The sequence below is a fragment of the Gastrolobium bilobum genome, unplaced genomic scaffold (genome assembly GCF_033153095.1).
Source record: "Gastrolobium bilobum isolate Gb01-03AN ecotype WA unplaced genomic scaffold, APGP_CSIRO_Gbil_v1 utg829, whole genome shotgun sequence".
Classification (NCBI taxonomy): Eukaryota; Viridiplantae; Streptophyta; class Magnoliopsida; order Fabales; family Fabaceae; genus Gastrolobium; species Gastrolobium bilobum.
The window spans coordinates 601407-618922 of record NW_026899533.1 but is presented as its reverse complement, the minus strand read 5'-3'; the positions used below and the strand labels follow the sequence as shown (position 1 = coordinate 618922).

Below are 17516 nucleotides of genomic sequence, written 5' to 3'. Positions count from 1 at the left end.
CTCTTCATTAAGTAATTTTACACCTTTAAAGTAAAAAACTAAACTTTGTTTCTTCTGAGACAATGTTCCATCGTCAATGTGTATAAGACCTTAATAAGTGTAAGGAAACACGAATGCCAGTTTGTCATGAAAGTGTTGTTTATTTAGCAGTAAAACAACTTGGATAATATAGTATTGACTTTCCATTAATAGCTGTAAAGTGTTTAATCACTTAACAAGTGAGAGGCGCATTTTATGTGGGATGCAAACTCCTTTTTTTTTTGGGAAGTTTCTCTCTTCATGGGATATGATTTTGCAACAAGGAAATATTAGGTTTTTTTTTAGTACCAAGTATTTTTTTTATGGGAAAAACGGTTGTTATTTTAAATGATATAACTTTGTTGTTTTGGTGTATAATTTATGATTTTTTATATACTCTCTCCTCTACTTTGTCTCTCTTCTTAGTTTTAGGGAGAAGAAAAAATATAAAAATTACCACATATGTACCAAAATAATGTTGTTTCATCTAAAACGACATAAAATTAAATTTTTAAAATGACAAATATTTTTTTTCATTTTTTATACAGACACACTATTAGACTAGTTCATTAGATTGAGAAGTTGTCTATGAGTTAATATTTTCTCATGTTACCTGAGAAAATAATTTTCTCCTACACACACAATTCTAAGGTGGAGTCCCTTCTATATTTTTTTTTCTCTCATTTATTCTCTCTCTTCTCTCCTCTATTTTGTGAGTGTAGCACATTAATCTTTTCTTATGTAACATAAGAAAAGATTATCTCAGTTGTTTATATTATAAATGTAATTTACTTTAAATAGTTCATTTTCTTTGCAGTGAATATAGATAAGTTATTTTCATTGAGTCCAAAACGACGTCGCTTTGAGGGGTGAAAATAAGATTTTTTTTTGTAATTATAATCTATTCTAAGGTTATAAAAGTCTTTACTATTATAATTTTTTAATCTTTCAACCGAAAACGACGTCATTTTGAGAGTGAACGTAGATAATTTATCTGCATTTATTATAGAAACGTTAAAGCACCTACTTTAAAATGTTAATATATGTTCACATAATGACTTAGAGCCTGTTTGGCAGTACTCTCTTTTTTAAGCTAAAAGTTAAAAAAAAAAAAAAAAAAAACTTTGAAAATAAAGCTACAAGCTATTTGATGATTGCATAAAATATTTAACTTAAATGCAAATTAAAAACTGTTCATTTAAAGAAAATATTTCAAAAAATGTTAATACAACTTAAAAAAAGCCCTCCTAAAAAGTTTTGACTTTTGATTTTTTTTTCATTGTAAAAAAAAAAACTCTTTTTATTACAAGAGTTTTTGTAAAAATCCTCCCAAAGATACACTTAATCTCAACCAACTCGAATTTGATCAAGTTAGTTCAATTCGAGGACTTTATCAAAACCCCATTCTCGACCCATTACAATTTTATTTAAAGTGACAACTAATTTAAAATAAATTAAAATTTTGAAAATTATAATAATTTTCAAACATAACAAGCGTAAATTTTTTTCTAAAAAAACCCTCAATTAAGTAATGATATTTATTTATTTAGACTGTAATAAGTGATAAGGCAGGTTGAAATTAATGGTCAATGTAGAGGGAAAAGAAAGTTCTAAGTGCCTTTTTGATCTTCTTATTTTTAAGCTAGAAGCTACTTATAAGTATAAGTTAGGCCAAACAGATTTTGAGAAAAACTCTTATAACGAAAAGCTCTTTTTTTTATAAAAAGAAAAAAGCTGAAAACTAAAAACTCCTAGGAGGAGATTTTTTTAAGCTCTTATCTATTTTTCTTGAATTGCGTGCTTTTTTTTAAATGAAGAGTGATAAAGAGAAAGAGAGAGATAATTTTCTTGAAATATGTGCTTTTAATTAATTTTTAAGCTAAATTTTTTATGTAATTTTCAAACAATTTATAATTTATTTTTTTAAACTCTTTTTTTTAAACTCTTTTTTTTTAACTTTAACTTATAAGTAACTTCTAACTTAAAAATAAGTGAATCCAAATAGATTCTAAGATTTGTTATCTTCCTTAGTTTCAGCTTAAAAAGAGGACAAAAATCTCCCCTTTTCGGAAAATGTCGACACGTGTTACTATCTAAATGCAAGATTGTGTTCCACCTCTTAATTTCCGTTTTCTTGTATAAAGAATCATAATAAAAAACTAGTTTTGTTGTCAGATAAAAAAAAAAAGTATTCTTGACCACCTCCGCAGATCGCTGATGCATAATGATTTGTTATTACTGGAAAAAATAGTAAAATTATTATGCTTTCCTATGTCAAAAAAAAATGCAAAGAAACAGAAAAATTACAAACAGCGTAGGTACCTTGTAAACACCAAACCTAAGAAAGAAACAAATGCATAATATGCAGCAAGAGAAATTAAAATTGTAACAATAATAATAATTCAGGCTTGTAGCATTAAAAGGCAGCACCGTCATTAAGTAAATATAATAATGGATTAATACATAATTATATTTGAAGATATTTTTAAATTTTCTTCGTAGATAATAAATAATAAAGATGAAGGGAGGTGGAGGCGGGCTTGGATCAATCATGTGCGAAGTATTTAATGTTAAAGAAAAAGTGTAGATGTGAAAGAGGAAAGGTAGACCACCAATTAAGTCTCAACTGGAATAAAGAGCGTTGGAACTTGGAAGCGAATATGCCGAAGCGATGCTGAATTTCTGCTTGGAATTAGGGATATGCCAAAACCATATGCTTATGAATACGTTAGCACCAGGGGTTGGTTTGGTAGAGGAAAAAACTTTCTTAACCAGTAAATATAATTATTGAAGAAATGGTAGGAAAATAAATTTGTTGATAAAATTGAAAAAAAGTTGTTTGGTAAGATGAAATATTATTGAAAAAATTAATTAAGTTTTTTAAGTCTATGTTTAGTTGAGGATAAAATATTGATAAAAAAATAAATTAAAACTATAAAAGTAACCCTTTTTTTTGAATAGAGGAGAGAGACTAATGACGAAAGAGACTCCACTAATCACTCAACAATACATCTAAGGGTCATTTTCATCTTTATTTTGCGCTTCTTTTCTCCGTTTCTCGACAAACCCCAAAATACCACATAGTAAGTAATTTTCTGGAATAGTAAATTTCTTCAAATTTTGTAACAAAAACCAAAATGCTGGGGAAAGAATTTGCCCAGTAATATTTTTTTTGACTGTTGTACCAAATATGGTCAAACAAGAGATAATACTAATGGAAATTGACTGGGCATCTACAACAAAAATCTCTACCAAACGCTTTTTTAGCATCAAATTCAACTCTTTGAAAGTTCATCTTTTTTCTAAAAATATTTTTTTTTATACCTAAATATATGTTTCTTTTGTTTTTGTTAATAAAAGATCCTTTAATGATTCGTGTTTATAACCTGTGCCTATTGGGAGGGGGAAAACACTGTATATTTCGCTAATTATAATCAGATTATTTTAAAAAAGAGAAAACGGTAAATAATAAAGTAAAAGATAATCAGTAAATTGGCATTTGAGCTTATGAATGAAAACAGGGACATACAGAAATGTCAAAACGGTACTTTAAGAAAATCAAGTTTATTTTTCAAAGCCAGGGGTTGAAAAACAAAAATCATGACGTGTATAATAGAGTAATGGGGATGATAAACATGTCAATGACTGTGATGAGTTTGAAAACCGTATCTTGCTAAGTGTTAATATTCGATTGATTATTTGACGCACATCAATCGAATAAACAACACGTGCACATACAAAAATTAAGAGACATGAACAGAGAAAGAATATGCAAAAATAAATTGGGCAAATTAACAAAACTGTGATCTTAAGGCTAAGATTTGAATTTATCAAGATCCAAATTTAAAAACTTGATTAGTATTTATTCGAATTTGCATTATAACGAATTTTTTTAAATGTTAATTTTTACAATATATGATATTACTCATAATTTTATAAATATTTAATTTTCGAAATTGATATTAATCTTGTTTAATGTGAGAAGTGATTAATGTGGGATATGAAGATCAGTGATATATATGGAGGAAATAGTCGTGATTGTGAAAACAAGATATATTAGAAGCTAAATGGACGATGTGTGTGTATAATCCACACACCAAACCTTATACCATTATTCCGTACACCTTGAACCTTACACCATTGATATTAAAGGTGATAATATGAGTTGAATTTGAAGAGTTAATCCATCAATCCGTCAAAATAAAAAGGATTAGATTATACCTTTCGACCCACCAACCCGTTCCGTTTAGTTATGAGTCAAAATGGGTTGATGGCGGGGGTGGGTTGGGTTAGCCAGCGAGTTAGTTTTTTTTTTTTTTTACTATTAATAGTATTTTATTTATCATTAAACTTTTGTAATATACAATTTTTTATTTTAGTACTTCTTTAGAAAAATAAAGAAGAAAAATTTTATTTATGACAAAAGCTATCCATATATAGAGGTAAAAATAAGTTCCTAAAATATATCTGACTGAATATTAACTTATATTTCGGCTTGAGATTGAAAAAAAATTAAGGAGAATGTGAAACAAAAATAAGTAATATTATAAAATTAATAAAATATAATATATTATTATTATTTAATTATTTTTTATTTTTTAATTTTTAGACTGGTTGACCCGCCAACTCACCTGGATAGGTTGATGTTTTTTTTTTTTTTTTAACCCACTATCAAACGACAGATTGAAGGTGAGTCGAGATGGGTTGACCCGTTTTGCCATCTCTAATTGATATCAGTCTAATCCATACTCAGCATTACCATATATCCAATACACCTATCCTACCATCCCAACTTGTAGTTGGTGTTCACTCAGAACATATATAAATAAATCATTATGTTTTTAAAAGCTTCAATTTTGGAATTTTGGATAGGGAAAATTGTTGCTGGCTTTGAACCTTTGGATGATGTTGTTAAATCGATGGAAGAACTTTCTTGCCGGAGTGGTAAGCTTGCTGAAACAATGGGCGAAGAGTTTGGTAAAGAAAAACGTCACCGAAGAACAAGTACAAGACAGAAGAGAGAGCGTGTGAAATTTACAAATTCCTCCTGTAAAAATGAAATTTCAAAATCTGTCTTAATTGAGAAATGATCGATAAAACTTAAAAGTATCAAAAGGTCTAACTTGGTAAATGAATTAAATTCTTTTAATTAAGATAATATGAGATTTTTTTTCTTTGTGAGTCATACTCAATTTGACTCTTGAATATTTAAGACACAATTCAGAAAAAAAAAATACCTGATTTTTTTGTTTAAGTTACACAAATCACTACTTTTATAGAAATGTTTTTTAAATCCTTATCAGTATCACATTCCCTGCTTAAATTTCTATATCAGCACTCTAAGAATATCCGTTCAAAGATGCGGATTTTACCACACAGCCAGTAGCCAGAGAGTGGGACCTTTATTTAATTTAATTAGACGTTGTCATTCTAGAGAACAAGTGGCACTTGGCAGTAAAAATATCTCATATATGTGTTTTTTTTTTTTTTTGGAAATATATATGTGTTTTTATACATACAGGAATGTTATATTTATTAAATTTATCATTCTTACAATTAATATTATCATTATTCGATTAGAATTAAATCTAATGATGATTAATTATTTCTTATAAGCTTAATTTTTTCTCTCAATCCCCTCTCTCTCTAGGTTTTCATCCTTCTATGTCTCTCTCTAGTTTTTTTTTTTGTTTTTTTTTGGGTAAACAAAAGGGACAATGCCCCAAAAACAACAAAGCAACTAATCAGGTGTAGCAGCACAGATCTGAGCAAAAGATCCATCCAGATCAGCAAATTGAGTGATAAAAAAATTACATTTTTTAATAAGATTAATGAATGACTTAACGAAATTTTTCATTATCTTTGACAAACCCAAGCCATTGCAGTATACTCTTAATCTTCTTAGAATCCATGGACATTTTTAGTTTGGGTATTATGTTGCCCAAGTATCCGAAACAGTTCTCCTTCCGAGCATTGGAAGCTTTTATCACAAAGGCTTTAGAGTTTTTTTATATATATACTCATCTATTATCCTATCTTGTCTAAAAGTGGCAAGGTTCTCATATATGTTTACTTGAGGTCGATCTCTAAATTGTTGAATCTAAATTGCAGACAGAGAGGGGATGGAAACCTAGAGAGAGGGGCAGATAGAGAGGGGATGCGAGAGAAAAAATTAAGATTATCAGGAATAACTAATCATCGTTAGATTTTGATCTAATCTAACAGTGATTAGATTGGTTGTAAGGATGGTAAGTTTAGATGGTAGTAAGTATAACTCTTATATATATATAGGGGTTTACACTTCTTATGTGACATAAGATGAGAATTTTTTGTTATCAAAAAAAAAAAAAGATGAGAATTTTTGCAACACACACAAACTCAGATAGGCCCCATTGGAAAATGGTAAATAAAAAAATTAAAAATATTGACACGCAAAATGATGTGAGTGTAGCATAAGAAGGCTTTTTTTTTTTTTTTTTTATAACAAGAAGGCTTTTCTTATGTTGTATAAGAAGTATAAATCCCATATATATATATATATATATATATATATATATATATATATATATATATATATATATATATAGGTTATTCTACCTACTATTTTTTTTGCCTACCTTTGCCTACCATTCTCCAACAACATTAGATCAGAATCTTAAGAAGAGAGAGAAACATAAATGTTAGTTAAGATTCTGATCTAATGGTGTTGGAGAGTGGTAGACAAAAGTAGGCAGAAAAAATAGTAGGTAGAATAACATATCCTTATATATATATATATATATTTGGATTTAATATTTTTCATATTTGTAAAAACCCATATGGTGCCTTGTGGAAAGGAGAAAGAATAAAAGAAAATATAAATCTTATATTTTTTTATGTGTATGTATAAAAGATAATTTCATCACGTATGACATGATAAACATTAAACTTTTTTTTTATAGCTGACATCTAGATTTTGTGATTGCGAATATTTGAATATTTGCATTGTCTTGGAATTTAAACCATGCGTCATAAATTAGCAAAGCTCCCCTTTGTTTCCCTTGGTTTCGCCATTCTTAATTCGCTTAAGTTACCCCACTTTTTGACTTTTTGACCCTTTTGTCCCTTGTTAAATAAAAAATAATCACTTTGCCCTAGTACCAAAATTATACACTAATTTTTCCATGTTTAATTGATTACAAGAGGGAAGTAATCGATTAAGTGTCTAAAATTCAATTAATCGATTACGTAATCGATTAAACTACGACTTTTTTAGATTATACTATGGCTCTTCTCACTAGAGCCATTAATATTGTCTTTTATCTACAACTAATTCATTTGCAACTTTTTATTCATTTGAATCCTTTCAAGTGCCACTCCAACCTCAATTCCACATTCTTTCTCTTTACAATCAGAGAGAGAAACTGATCTCGATGAATCAATAGCTTAAAATTCTCCCCTATCAATAGCTTTTGCTACGTCAATATTTCAGCATTTCTGAAAGGATCACTATTCAAATATCTAACTCCTCTTTCAATAGCTTTGCTACATCAATGATCTCATTTTCTTCCACTAGCTCACTCCTCTTCATTGCCATAATGCAAGTGGCTAGACAATTTTCCAAAGTACATTGAAGGAAAAGAAAGTTCTTGTCGATCTCAACAATATGCTAGAAACGTCAACACAATCACCTTTGCTCTGCTCTGATTTGATCATACAAACCCAAACCAAGGAGCATGCTCTAATTTCACACTGCACAAAATTAGAAAATTATTAACTTGATGATGTAAACACAACCTTTTTTAACTTGAATCTGATAAGAAAATTATTATTACTTTTAAAAAAGATGGGCAACCCTTTTTTATCCACGCGTTTGCAAAATTATTATTCCTTCACTGCAAACGCAATCATTATAAACGATTACCATTGAAGGAACTTTAAGAAAAAAAAAATTACGTATAAGGAAATAGCTGCCTCCTGGTTCGTTGCTACTTTGGGGTACAGATCTTCTTAATGCGACAAGGTCTATGCCTGTATATTTATGATGTGTTCCAATGTTTCATTGCAATGGATGATGCCTCCTTTAGGGTATTGCTGCTCAGGGTGGCACAAATGTCTGCCAAAGAAGTGTATCTGCTAAAGGGATATTTGACAATATTTATAAGCACAAGGTAACCTATATGGGGGGAGCACCTGCAGTTTTAAACATGATAATAAATTCACCACTTGAAGTCCGAAAGCCTCTTCCAAGAAAAATAACAGTGATGACAGGTGCTTCTCCACCACCCCCGGATGTGCTTTTCATTAAGGAAGAACCAGGATTCATTGTGACTCATTCAAATGGTTTGACAGAAACTTATGGTCCAAGAGCAATTTGCACGTGGAAATTAGAATGGGATACCCTTCCTCGAGATGCACAAGCAAAAAGTAACAATTTAATCGATTAACTAAATCTTAGACACTTAATCGATTACTTCCATCGTGTAATCGATTAAACAAGGACAAATTGATGTATAGTTTTGGTACGGGAACAAAGTCATTGATTTTTATTTAATAAGGGCAAAGGGTCAAAAAGCCTCTATTTTTCAGCTTTCTTTGCATATTGTTATAATAATTTATTTATTTTTCATGTAGTCAATTGTACATTATTACAAAGTTTATATTTTAGTGATTATACTAAATGTTTTTAAAATTTTAAATATTTTTTTATTATTGTTGATTAAATTACTTCAACTATTAATAAAGTAAATATTAAATATTTATAAAATCATTTAAGATATTAAACACATTTTGTTTTAATTTCTTAACTAGTAATTTAAGGCCGCACAGGTTAATCAAAACTATGCAAAAAAATGATATTATATCCCATATTCATTTTATAAAGAATAGAGATTCCTATTGTTGTTTTTAGTAAAGAAAATTAATTGGATATGATATTCTGTTTTTATACATTGTTCCATGAATTAACTGGATATGCTAAGCATATCCTGTTAGCTTATTTTATCTTATTCATAGATGGGTAAGCTATTATAATGGGAGATTATTGGGACTGAAGACGCACACACAATTGCAAATTGAGAATAGAGAAAGGGAATAAAAGCCGAGACACAAATTATTCTGGTTCACTTAATGTGGGCTACGTCCAGCAACGTACACTATATTCTTTTCACCGCACTCGTTACAAGTTACTAGTTTACAAGGCGAATATACATAAGCTTAGGCAGCAATAACTATTCATGGGCCCAAGCCTAAACTACCAAATAAAAAAAATAAGTCAGAGGCCCACAACGGTACCAGACCTCCGCGGGACCACTTGTTGGATTTCTCTATATCTTGCTAACAAGAGCCATTATCTGAATGCAAAGTATGAACCTTAACCAACAGACTCGGCTTAGGAATGAACCAAGATAAGAAAACAAATGTCATGTTCCTTTTTTCCCAAATATGTATGATCTTTTCTTACGAACTTTGTTGGGCACGTGAGGATTAGCGCTTACTGCTGATTAGTCATTGTTACCCCTATTGCCGGCCATCGACCACGACAACCACCACTACCTCCACCATTATAGTCATTGTCACCGACTACCACTACTAGGCACCAATCACCACTGCTATAGCCAGACACTCCCACTTTCCCCACTTCACCACCACTTCCATCGACCACCATCACCTTTGTCGCCATTTCCCACCCCCTTAAACTAGCCACCACCTTGGGCCATGCCACCCGCATCCTCCATCACCACCAATCAGTCACTACCATCTTTGAAGTTACCATTGTCCATGCCACCACAATCAACCAACTATCCCCCCCGAGTCACTATCGTTCCTAACCACCAAGCAACAACCATCATGTAACCACTAGTCGTCACCGTCATCGGTCAGCTACCACAATTGTCTCCAACCATTGCCAGCACCATCACCGCTACCCGTTCACTAGCCCCCACAGCCTCCACCACCACTAGCCATCAGTCATCAATATTGACAATAAATTTAAAATTTAATTTTTAAAAAATCATGTGATGAGATATACTTTTTTTATTTTGAAAGAAAATTGTAAGTTACATATCTGTTTTAATAGATTTTATTTAATATTATGAATTTTAAAATTTTTAATAATTTAAAATAAGATTCAATGTGTAAATAAATAAAATAATATTTTAAAAATTAATTTTAAAAAAATTATATAAAATCATGTTAAAAAATGATATTTATATCTTAACATGACACCATATAATTCACAACACTAGATAAAATAATAATAATTTATTAGACTGCTTATATAATACATATTAAAAATAAGATAGGATAGAAGGTTATTATGCCCATATCCTTTTATATTGTTATCCGATTTTATTACCCTATCTTTTGTAATAAATGTATTATGCCCATATCCTTTTATAATGTTAAGAGAAATAAATGAAAATGTTAAAGGAGCAAGAGATTACAAAATACATGTCGTCAACAATCAACGCATCTATATTTGGAATATTTTTTTATGCCGAGCACAAACCCAAACAGCCACTCCTATCTCCCTCGCACACATAGTGCATAGTACAGCAGTAAAGAAAGAGAGAAAGAGAGAGAGAGGGAATAAAACCCCAGATATACTCTATTTACGGATATTCCAACAATACCCTCCGAATATTCCCTCCCTTTTACCGTTATATTACCCACCTCTCTTCCCTTTTTCCTCCTCTTCTTCTTCCCAACCTCATCATATACACACTTTCCCTTCCAAACACTTTCCTCTCCAGTCTCCACTTCATTTCTTTTCTTCTCTTTTCTCACGTACCTTTTTTTCTTTTTTTATATCATCGTTTTTTTTCTTTGGTAACGGAAAGCCATGAAATTCGGAAAGAGCCTCAGCAACCAGATCGAGAAAACCCTACCGGAATGGCGCGACAAGTTCCTCTCTTACAAGGAACTCAAGAAGAAGCTTAAGCAGCTCGAGCCTGCGCCCTCCGCCGGCGAGGACCGCCCCTCCAAACGCCTCAGGATCGATGCCGGCAACGGCGATTCAGCCGCCGACGCCGTGGATATGTCCAACGAGGAGAGAGACTTCAGGAACTTGTTGGAGAATGAACTCGAGAAATTCAACACCTTCTTCGTTGAGAAGGAGGAAGAGTACATTATTAGGCTCAAGGTACTCTCATCAATTCGTCATTCCTTTATTTTTCTATCACCTGTTTCTTTTAAATTTTAGGTTTCCTCCAATTCAATACGCGAATTTTCGTACTCGTGATGTTGTGTTTATTTTGACCTATTCATTAATCATGATTCTTAAATCTGGATGAATTCTGAACAAATTTTTGTCGAGATGTTTCTTAAATAAAAAATAAATATCAAGTCGTTATATTGTTACGGAGTTTAATTTTGATAAGCGAATAAATGTTAAGTACACAAATTATGAATATGAATGACGAATTTTGATGTGATCAAATATAATATCCGATTTCCACTAGGTAATGGTAAAGATTCTTATTGCAATTTGGCAATGTCAATTTGTCTTGCTTTTCTCCTCCAGAAGATTATCATTGGTTCTTTTTAAGCCATTTGATTATTTATGGATAACCACGGTTTAAGCGTAATAAGTATAATATATATACTTTTTGGTTGGACACAAGTTTATTTATAATTTGTAAAACAGTTGGATAACAGGAAGTTGTATATGTGCTCTCTAATGTTTGTTACGGTTAAAATATGCAGGAGTTACAAGATAGGGTTGCCAAAGTAAAGTATTCTAGTGAACGGATGATGAAAATTCGCAAGGAAATTGTGGATTTCCACGGAGAGATGGTCTTGCTGGAGAACTACAGTGCCCTTAACTACACAGGTACTTTCAACTTTCAATATATATTATATCCACTTGTTTTCTTAGTTGATATAGGAAATATAACAATATTTGTAATCTTTAAATGCTAAAACATGGTCCAAGTTCATTTAGGAACTTTAGCACTTCTAAATACAATGGATAAAGTCAAGTAATGAGATGGAATAGGAATAGGATTCATTTCCAATACAAGTTGTCCATTGTTCCTCAAAATTCTTCTGGGCAACTTGGTTGGACAAATTATATGCTTTTAATTGAACATTCAGCCCTTTTGATACCTCTATAATGGATTCTTATTCCTCTATCTACTTTAGTAAGCCAATTCAAGAATAGTATGTCCTCAATCTTCGAATTAAATATGATGCTGATCTTCATAAGTATTCCTTTTACAAAGTAAGCAAAGGTCACATCATCTTAAAGCGTAAACAATCAAACGAAGGAGTTTCACTCCTTTTACTTGTAACTCGAAAGTGATTCTGGTTTGAAAATGTTACAAAAGCACGTGGCATATAAATAAGATATGGTTTTCAGAAAGGTCTGTCATGATTATTGTATGTCTACATTGCAGCTTTTAGTGGGAAACCACTATGTCAAGTGAAAAACTGTACTTTTAGATCAAATGGTTTTCTGGTGATACGCTTCTGTGATCGGCCTAAAGTTGGTTATTTTGAGCATAGATTGAAGATTGTGTTACTGAGGATGCTTTTTTCTTTCTATTTTTTATATCAACAGCTCCAGATATCTAATTATTACCTCAATTTCTTTCCACAGGGCTAGTGAAAATACTGAAGAAGTATGACAAGAGAACTGGTGCTCTCATTCGCCTGCCTTTCATTCAGAAGGTCTTGCAACAACCTTTCTTTACCATTGACCTGCTCTACAAGCTTGTAAAGGAGTGTGAAACAATGCTGGACCGCCTTTTCCCTATGAATGATCCTCCAGCTTCTGGTGAGACAACTCCCCAAGTTGAAGGGTGCGATCCTTCAACTTCGACCACTACCAAGAGTGATGGCTTGCTGATGCCTAAGGAATTAGCAGAGATCGAGTACATGGAGAGCCTTTATATGAAGAGTACCATATCAGCTTTGCATGTTTTGCAGGAAATTAGAAGTGGAAGTTCGACAGTTAGCATGTTTTCATTGCCACCGTTGCAGATAAGTGGTTTGGAAGAAACATGGAAGAAAATCCCGGTTCTGGAACAAGCAGCCAAGTAACCTGCTGGGTTACGTTTTGGGCAATGTAGTGGGATGGCTATTCGCGCCTTTCTTTTTTCTTTCAAATCCGATGCCTCTGTTATGCACGCTTTAGATACTAACACAGATGTAAGATGCTAAATGTAAAGATGGAATTAATTCTATAGAATTATAGGTTTAATATAATAAAACCTTAAGAATTCACAGGAGTTATGTTTTGACATTTTGCTTACGCTCGTATTCAATATGTAATGTAATTAGATATTATTCTGTATCTGCTTCATAATATAATGTTACATTTGGAAGTTATTTTTATAGGTTTCCCCCTTCCATTGTTTCAATTTTACAATAATCGAGCACATGCCAAGCTGTACTCAGATGGCGGTGTTACAGAAAAGTTAAATGGTGGCAGTGATAGCATTAATGGTAATTTTACTGGTGGTTTATATGCGGAATAAGACCTTGCAATCCTTAGGATTTGTTTGGATCAACTTTTTTTTAAGTTGCTTTTTTTTCTTGAAAAAAACATTTTTTATTTTTAGTTTGTTTGGATATTTGCTTTTAAAAAAAGTAGTAGTTACAAAAAAAATCAAAAATTTACTTTTTTTCAAAATTTAAAAATTATAACTTCTAAAAAAAAGCAGAAGTCAAAAGTTAATATGTTTTTTTTTTTCAAAAGTTAAATATTTTTATAAAAATATAAATAAATTTAACTTTTATAAAAAATACTTTTAAAATAAATAAAGGAGATATAAAAATTACTTTTTTGAGAACCGGAAAGAAACGGGCTGAAAGAAACGGGCTGTTAATCGTTTCTGTTTTCATGTGATGTCAAATGTCAGTAAATATCTATGGTGGAAAACGGGTAGAAGTTGAAAGCTTTGCAAGTTTTAGCAAACCATATTAGATTCAATTATAATACCAGTTTTATAATTGAGAGATCAAGGAGGAAGGAAGTAACATAATCTCCCGTCTACACATTCGTATGCGGAGCATCTCTTAGATAGGAAAGAGAGACTTGCAATGCTAGTAGTCTATGTTGGGTCAAAAGATTTGGAAAACATCATGGGATCAAAAATAAATTCTTATATATATATATATATAGAGGACCCATTTTTATTTTTCCCCACGTTGGACCTTTACCAGTCAACACGGCATGGGTACCCACCTGTGAGTGCTGCTTTCTTGGTGCAGGACTTGTGTAGCAGGGCACGAGAGCCAGTCAACTCTTGAAATGGATAATTATTAAGTAGTCCCCATAATAATGTTTTGTCCTTAAATATTCTTGATTGGCGAGTGAGTTAATCAGTAAGAATCATTTTCTATTGAGACACCAGGAGTGTAATTTGCAAATCCCATGGCTTCCACACCTGTTATGTTCTTACTGTTCTTGATGCTATTTGCAAAAGAAGCCACAGCTGAAAAAATCATTCAGTTGGGGTCTTCGCTCTCTCCTAAAGGCAATCATAGTTCATGGGCATCAAGTTCTGGCCATTTTGCTTTTGGGTTTTACCAACAAGGTAATAGTGGCTTTGGTGTTGGAATATGGCTGGTCACTCCACCTGAAAACACAATTGTGTGGACTGCTAACCGTGATAGTTCTCCAGTCTCCTCTAATTCCTCATTGGATTTGACCAAGGATGGCCGGTTGCTTCTTCGAAATGGGAAGGAAGACCATGATCTCATTTCAACTGCAATTTCAGATTATTCAAGGTCGCTTCCATATGTTTCAAAGCCAATAGCTTCGGCATCCATGAATGATTCTGGAAACTTTGTGCTCTATGATGAGAAATCTGTTGTTATCTGGCAAAGCTTTGATGATCCAACCGACACCATATTAGGAGGTCAGTATTTAACTTCAGGTGACAGCCTGGTCTCAAGTATGTCCAAATTAGACCATTCGAGGGGAAGTTTCTATCTCAGCATGCAATATGATGGAAATCTCGTTGCTTATCCTGCGAGCAGAATACAAGATCCACAGGATACTTATTGGGCTTCACAGACTCAATTTGAGGGAAGCCATCTCAGTCTTAACGATGAAGGCTCTCTTTGCGTAACTGGTTATGTCAGAGACCTTCTCTGTCTTACTGATAGCATCCCTAGAAACAAGTCGCAGAACTCAACTTCAATCTACCGCACAACATTAGATGTAGATGGGAACTTGAGATTGTATGAGCACCAATTTGAGGGCAATACTAGCTCAACTGTGAAAATGCTGTGGCAAGCCTTGCCTGATCAATGTCAAATCCCGGGGTTTTGTGGTTTGAACAGTTATTGCTCCAACATGAGCGGCAATGCTGTGTGTGAGTGTTGTCCTGGTTTCGTCCCCTCCAAACGCAGTGGTAACGTGTCTCTGGATTGCGTGCAGAACCATAGCAAAGATGATTGTGAAAGTGTTGAAGACCCAACGATGTTGTACAATGTTACTCAATTGGACAATATGTATTGGGGTGATACTCCGTATTCAGTTATAACTGTGAAGATGGAAACTTGCAAGAAGTCTTGCCAGCAAGATTGTAATTGCGGGGCAGTATTATATTCGAACGGAAACTGCAAAAAATATAGGCTTCCACTTGTATATACCAGAAGGATTCAAAATTCATCAACCGTGGGCGTGGCCCTCCTAAAGATGCTTTCGGGTTTTTCTCCAATTCAGCCAAGTCCAACTAAGGCTAAGCCTAAGCCTAAGATTGTTATTGTTGTTGATGATAACAAGACAAGTCTGATAATGATTCTAGCCTTTACTTTGGGTTCCATTTCGTTGTTTTGTTTGGGGTTTGCGGTGTCCATTTTCTTCACTTATAGACGTAAAGTTTATATGTATAAAACGTTGTCTGCAAGTGAAAATCTGGGATTTACTGAAGATTGTTCGTTGCGTTTGTTTTCTTTTGATGAACTTGTCAAATCAACTGGAGGATTCACGGAAGAGGTGGGTAGAGGATCATTTGGAGCTGTTTATAAAGGTACAATAGGTGACAGTAACAGAAGTATTGCTGTCAAGAGATTGGAGAAGATTGTTGACGAAGGGGAGAGGGAATTCCGAGCTGAAATTACTGCCATTGCTCGAACACATCATAGGAATTTGGTTAAGCTTATTGGTTTTTGTATTGATGGATCTAGGAAGCTTCTTGTTTATGAATATGTTAGTAACGGGTCTCTTGCAAAGCTTCTCTTTAACGGTGAGAAGCACCTATCCTGGGGAGAGAAATTGAAAATTGCAATGGATGTGGCTAGAGGGGTCCTGTATCTACATGAAGAGTGTGAAGTCCGCATTATTCATTGCAATATAAAGCCTCGAAATATACTTATGGATGAAGCGTGGACTGCAAAGATCTCTGATTTTGGATTAGCAAGGCTAAAGCAGGACAATTCAGCAGGGGATGAGACAAGCCGATACCTGGCACCTGAATGGCAGAAGGATGCATCGGTATCGGTAAAAACTGACATTTACAGTTTTGGTGTGGTATTATTGGAGATTGTGTGCCGCAGAAGCAGTATAGATATGAATGTTTCCTCACCTGAGAAGATACTTCTTTCCAGCTGGGTATATCAATGCTTTGCAGCAGGGCAGTTGAATCGGCTTGTTACAGATGAAGATGATGTAGATTGGAAGATGTTGGAAAGAATGGTGAAGGTGGGGTTGTGGTGTGTGCAAGACCATCCATCTCTTCGTCCCTCAATGAAGAATGTCATCTTGATGTTGGAAGGATTGAAAGATATTCCAATTCCTCCCTCTGCAGCCCTCTTGGTTAAATAATCCAGGGACATTTTATTGCTTGTATAATTTGTCTTTTTACACGTATATTTAGTACGTGCACTACTGTAGTTTCATTTTTATCTTTTATCTTTTATCTTGAATTGTTGTTCAGGTTGTGTTCTTGTGATGAATTACATCAGAAGTTAGCTTCCCTAATTGCCATCCGTGGTAGTTCATGCAATAAAAGACTTTTATTTTCATACCGTAGTTTCATTTTTATCTTGAATTATTGTTCAATCTCTGTTCTTGTAATGAATTGTATCAAAAGTTAGCTTCCCTACTTGTCATCCATGCCAGTTCAAGAAATAAAAGACTCTTTATTTTCATGGAGGTACATCAGTATTTCTTTCCGGTTGTGATAACATATATACTAAAATTATTTGTTCAGAATCCCTCTTAAAATACCGGCAACTAAGGAAAGAAAAAAGAAAAAAGAAAAAAGAAAAAGAGAAGAAAGTATCATGTAACTTTTTTATTATACAAGAAGGAGAGAGAACACCCTTGTTTACTATGTCTCTGAAACTCATGATGGATAATCTTGAAATAATGGAGATGATGTTTGAGACACGTCTGTCTCATAAGAATCTTTCCCCTCTCTTTTATTTTTATTTTTCTTTACTTGGTTGGAAGATATTACCTTCCCATTCCCATTGGTGGTTCGATAATAGCCATTTAGTAGACTTTGACCATAAAAGTCTTGTATTTCCAATTTTCCACATTGAGGTTGAGTGGAGACGTT

At 32.9% G+C, this 17516-nt stretch overlaps 2 protein-coding genes across 3 annotated transcripts; both read left to right on the top strand.

Moving 5' to 3' along the window:
• The first annotated feature begins 10593 nt into the window (after positions 1-10593).
• On the top strand, positions 10594-13310 carry LOC133291080 (SPX domain-containing protein 1-like). Of its 2 annotated transcripts, XM_061489261.1 has the most exons (4): positions 10594-11140; positions 11704-11830; positions 12599-12792; positions 12856-13310. In XM_061489261.1, exons 1-4 carry the CDS (start codon positions 10841-10843, stop codon positions 13039-13041), a joined length of 807 nt encoding a protein of 268 aa, XP_061345245.1. In that variant the 5' UTR covers positions 10594-10840; the 3' UTR covers positions 13042-13310. The 2 variants fall into 2 exon arrangements, with proteins under 2 accessions (XP_061345245.1, XP_061345244.1); XM_061489260.1 differs by having other exon boundaries at positions 10596-11140; positions 12599-13309.
• Positions 13311-14359: 1049 nt separating this feature from the next.
• LOC133291120 (G-type lectin S-receptor-like serine/threonine-protein kinase LECRK2) lies at positions 14360-16977 on the top strand. Its single transcript, XM_061489316.1, has one exon. It carries the CDS (start codon positions 14378-14380, stop codon positions 16775-16777), a length of 2400 nt encoding a protein of 799 aa, XP_061345300.1. The 5' UTR covers positions 14360-14377; the 3' UTR covers positions 16778-16977.
• Positions 16978-17516: the final 539 nt, after the last annotated feature.

Bases quoted from the DNA above. Each gene is read 5' to 3' on its own strand.
- LOC133291120 (XM_061489316.1), top strand. From the start codon at position 14,378: ATGGCTTCCACACCTGTTATGTTCTTACTGTTCTTGATGCTATTTGCA.
- LOC133291080 (XM_061489260.1), top strand. From the start codon at position 10,841: ATGAAATTCGGAAAGAGCCTCAGCAACCAGATCGAGAAAACCCTACCG. The intron at 11,141-11,703 runs GTACTCTCATCA...TAAAATATGCAG, and splicing joins AGTACATTATTAGGCTCAAG to GAGTTACAAGATAGGGTTGC. The intron at 11,831-12,598 runs GTACTTTCAACT...TTCTTTCCACAG, and splicing joins CAGTGCCCTTAACTACACAG to GGCTAGTGAAAATACTGAAG.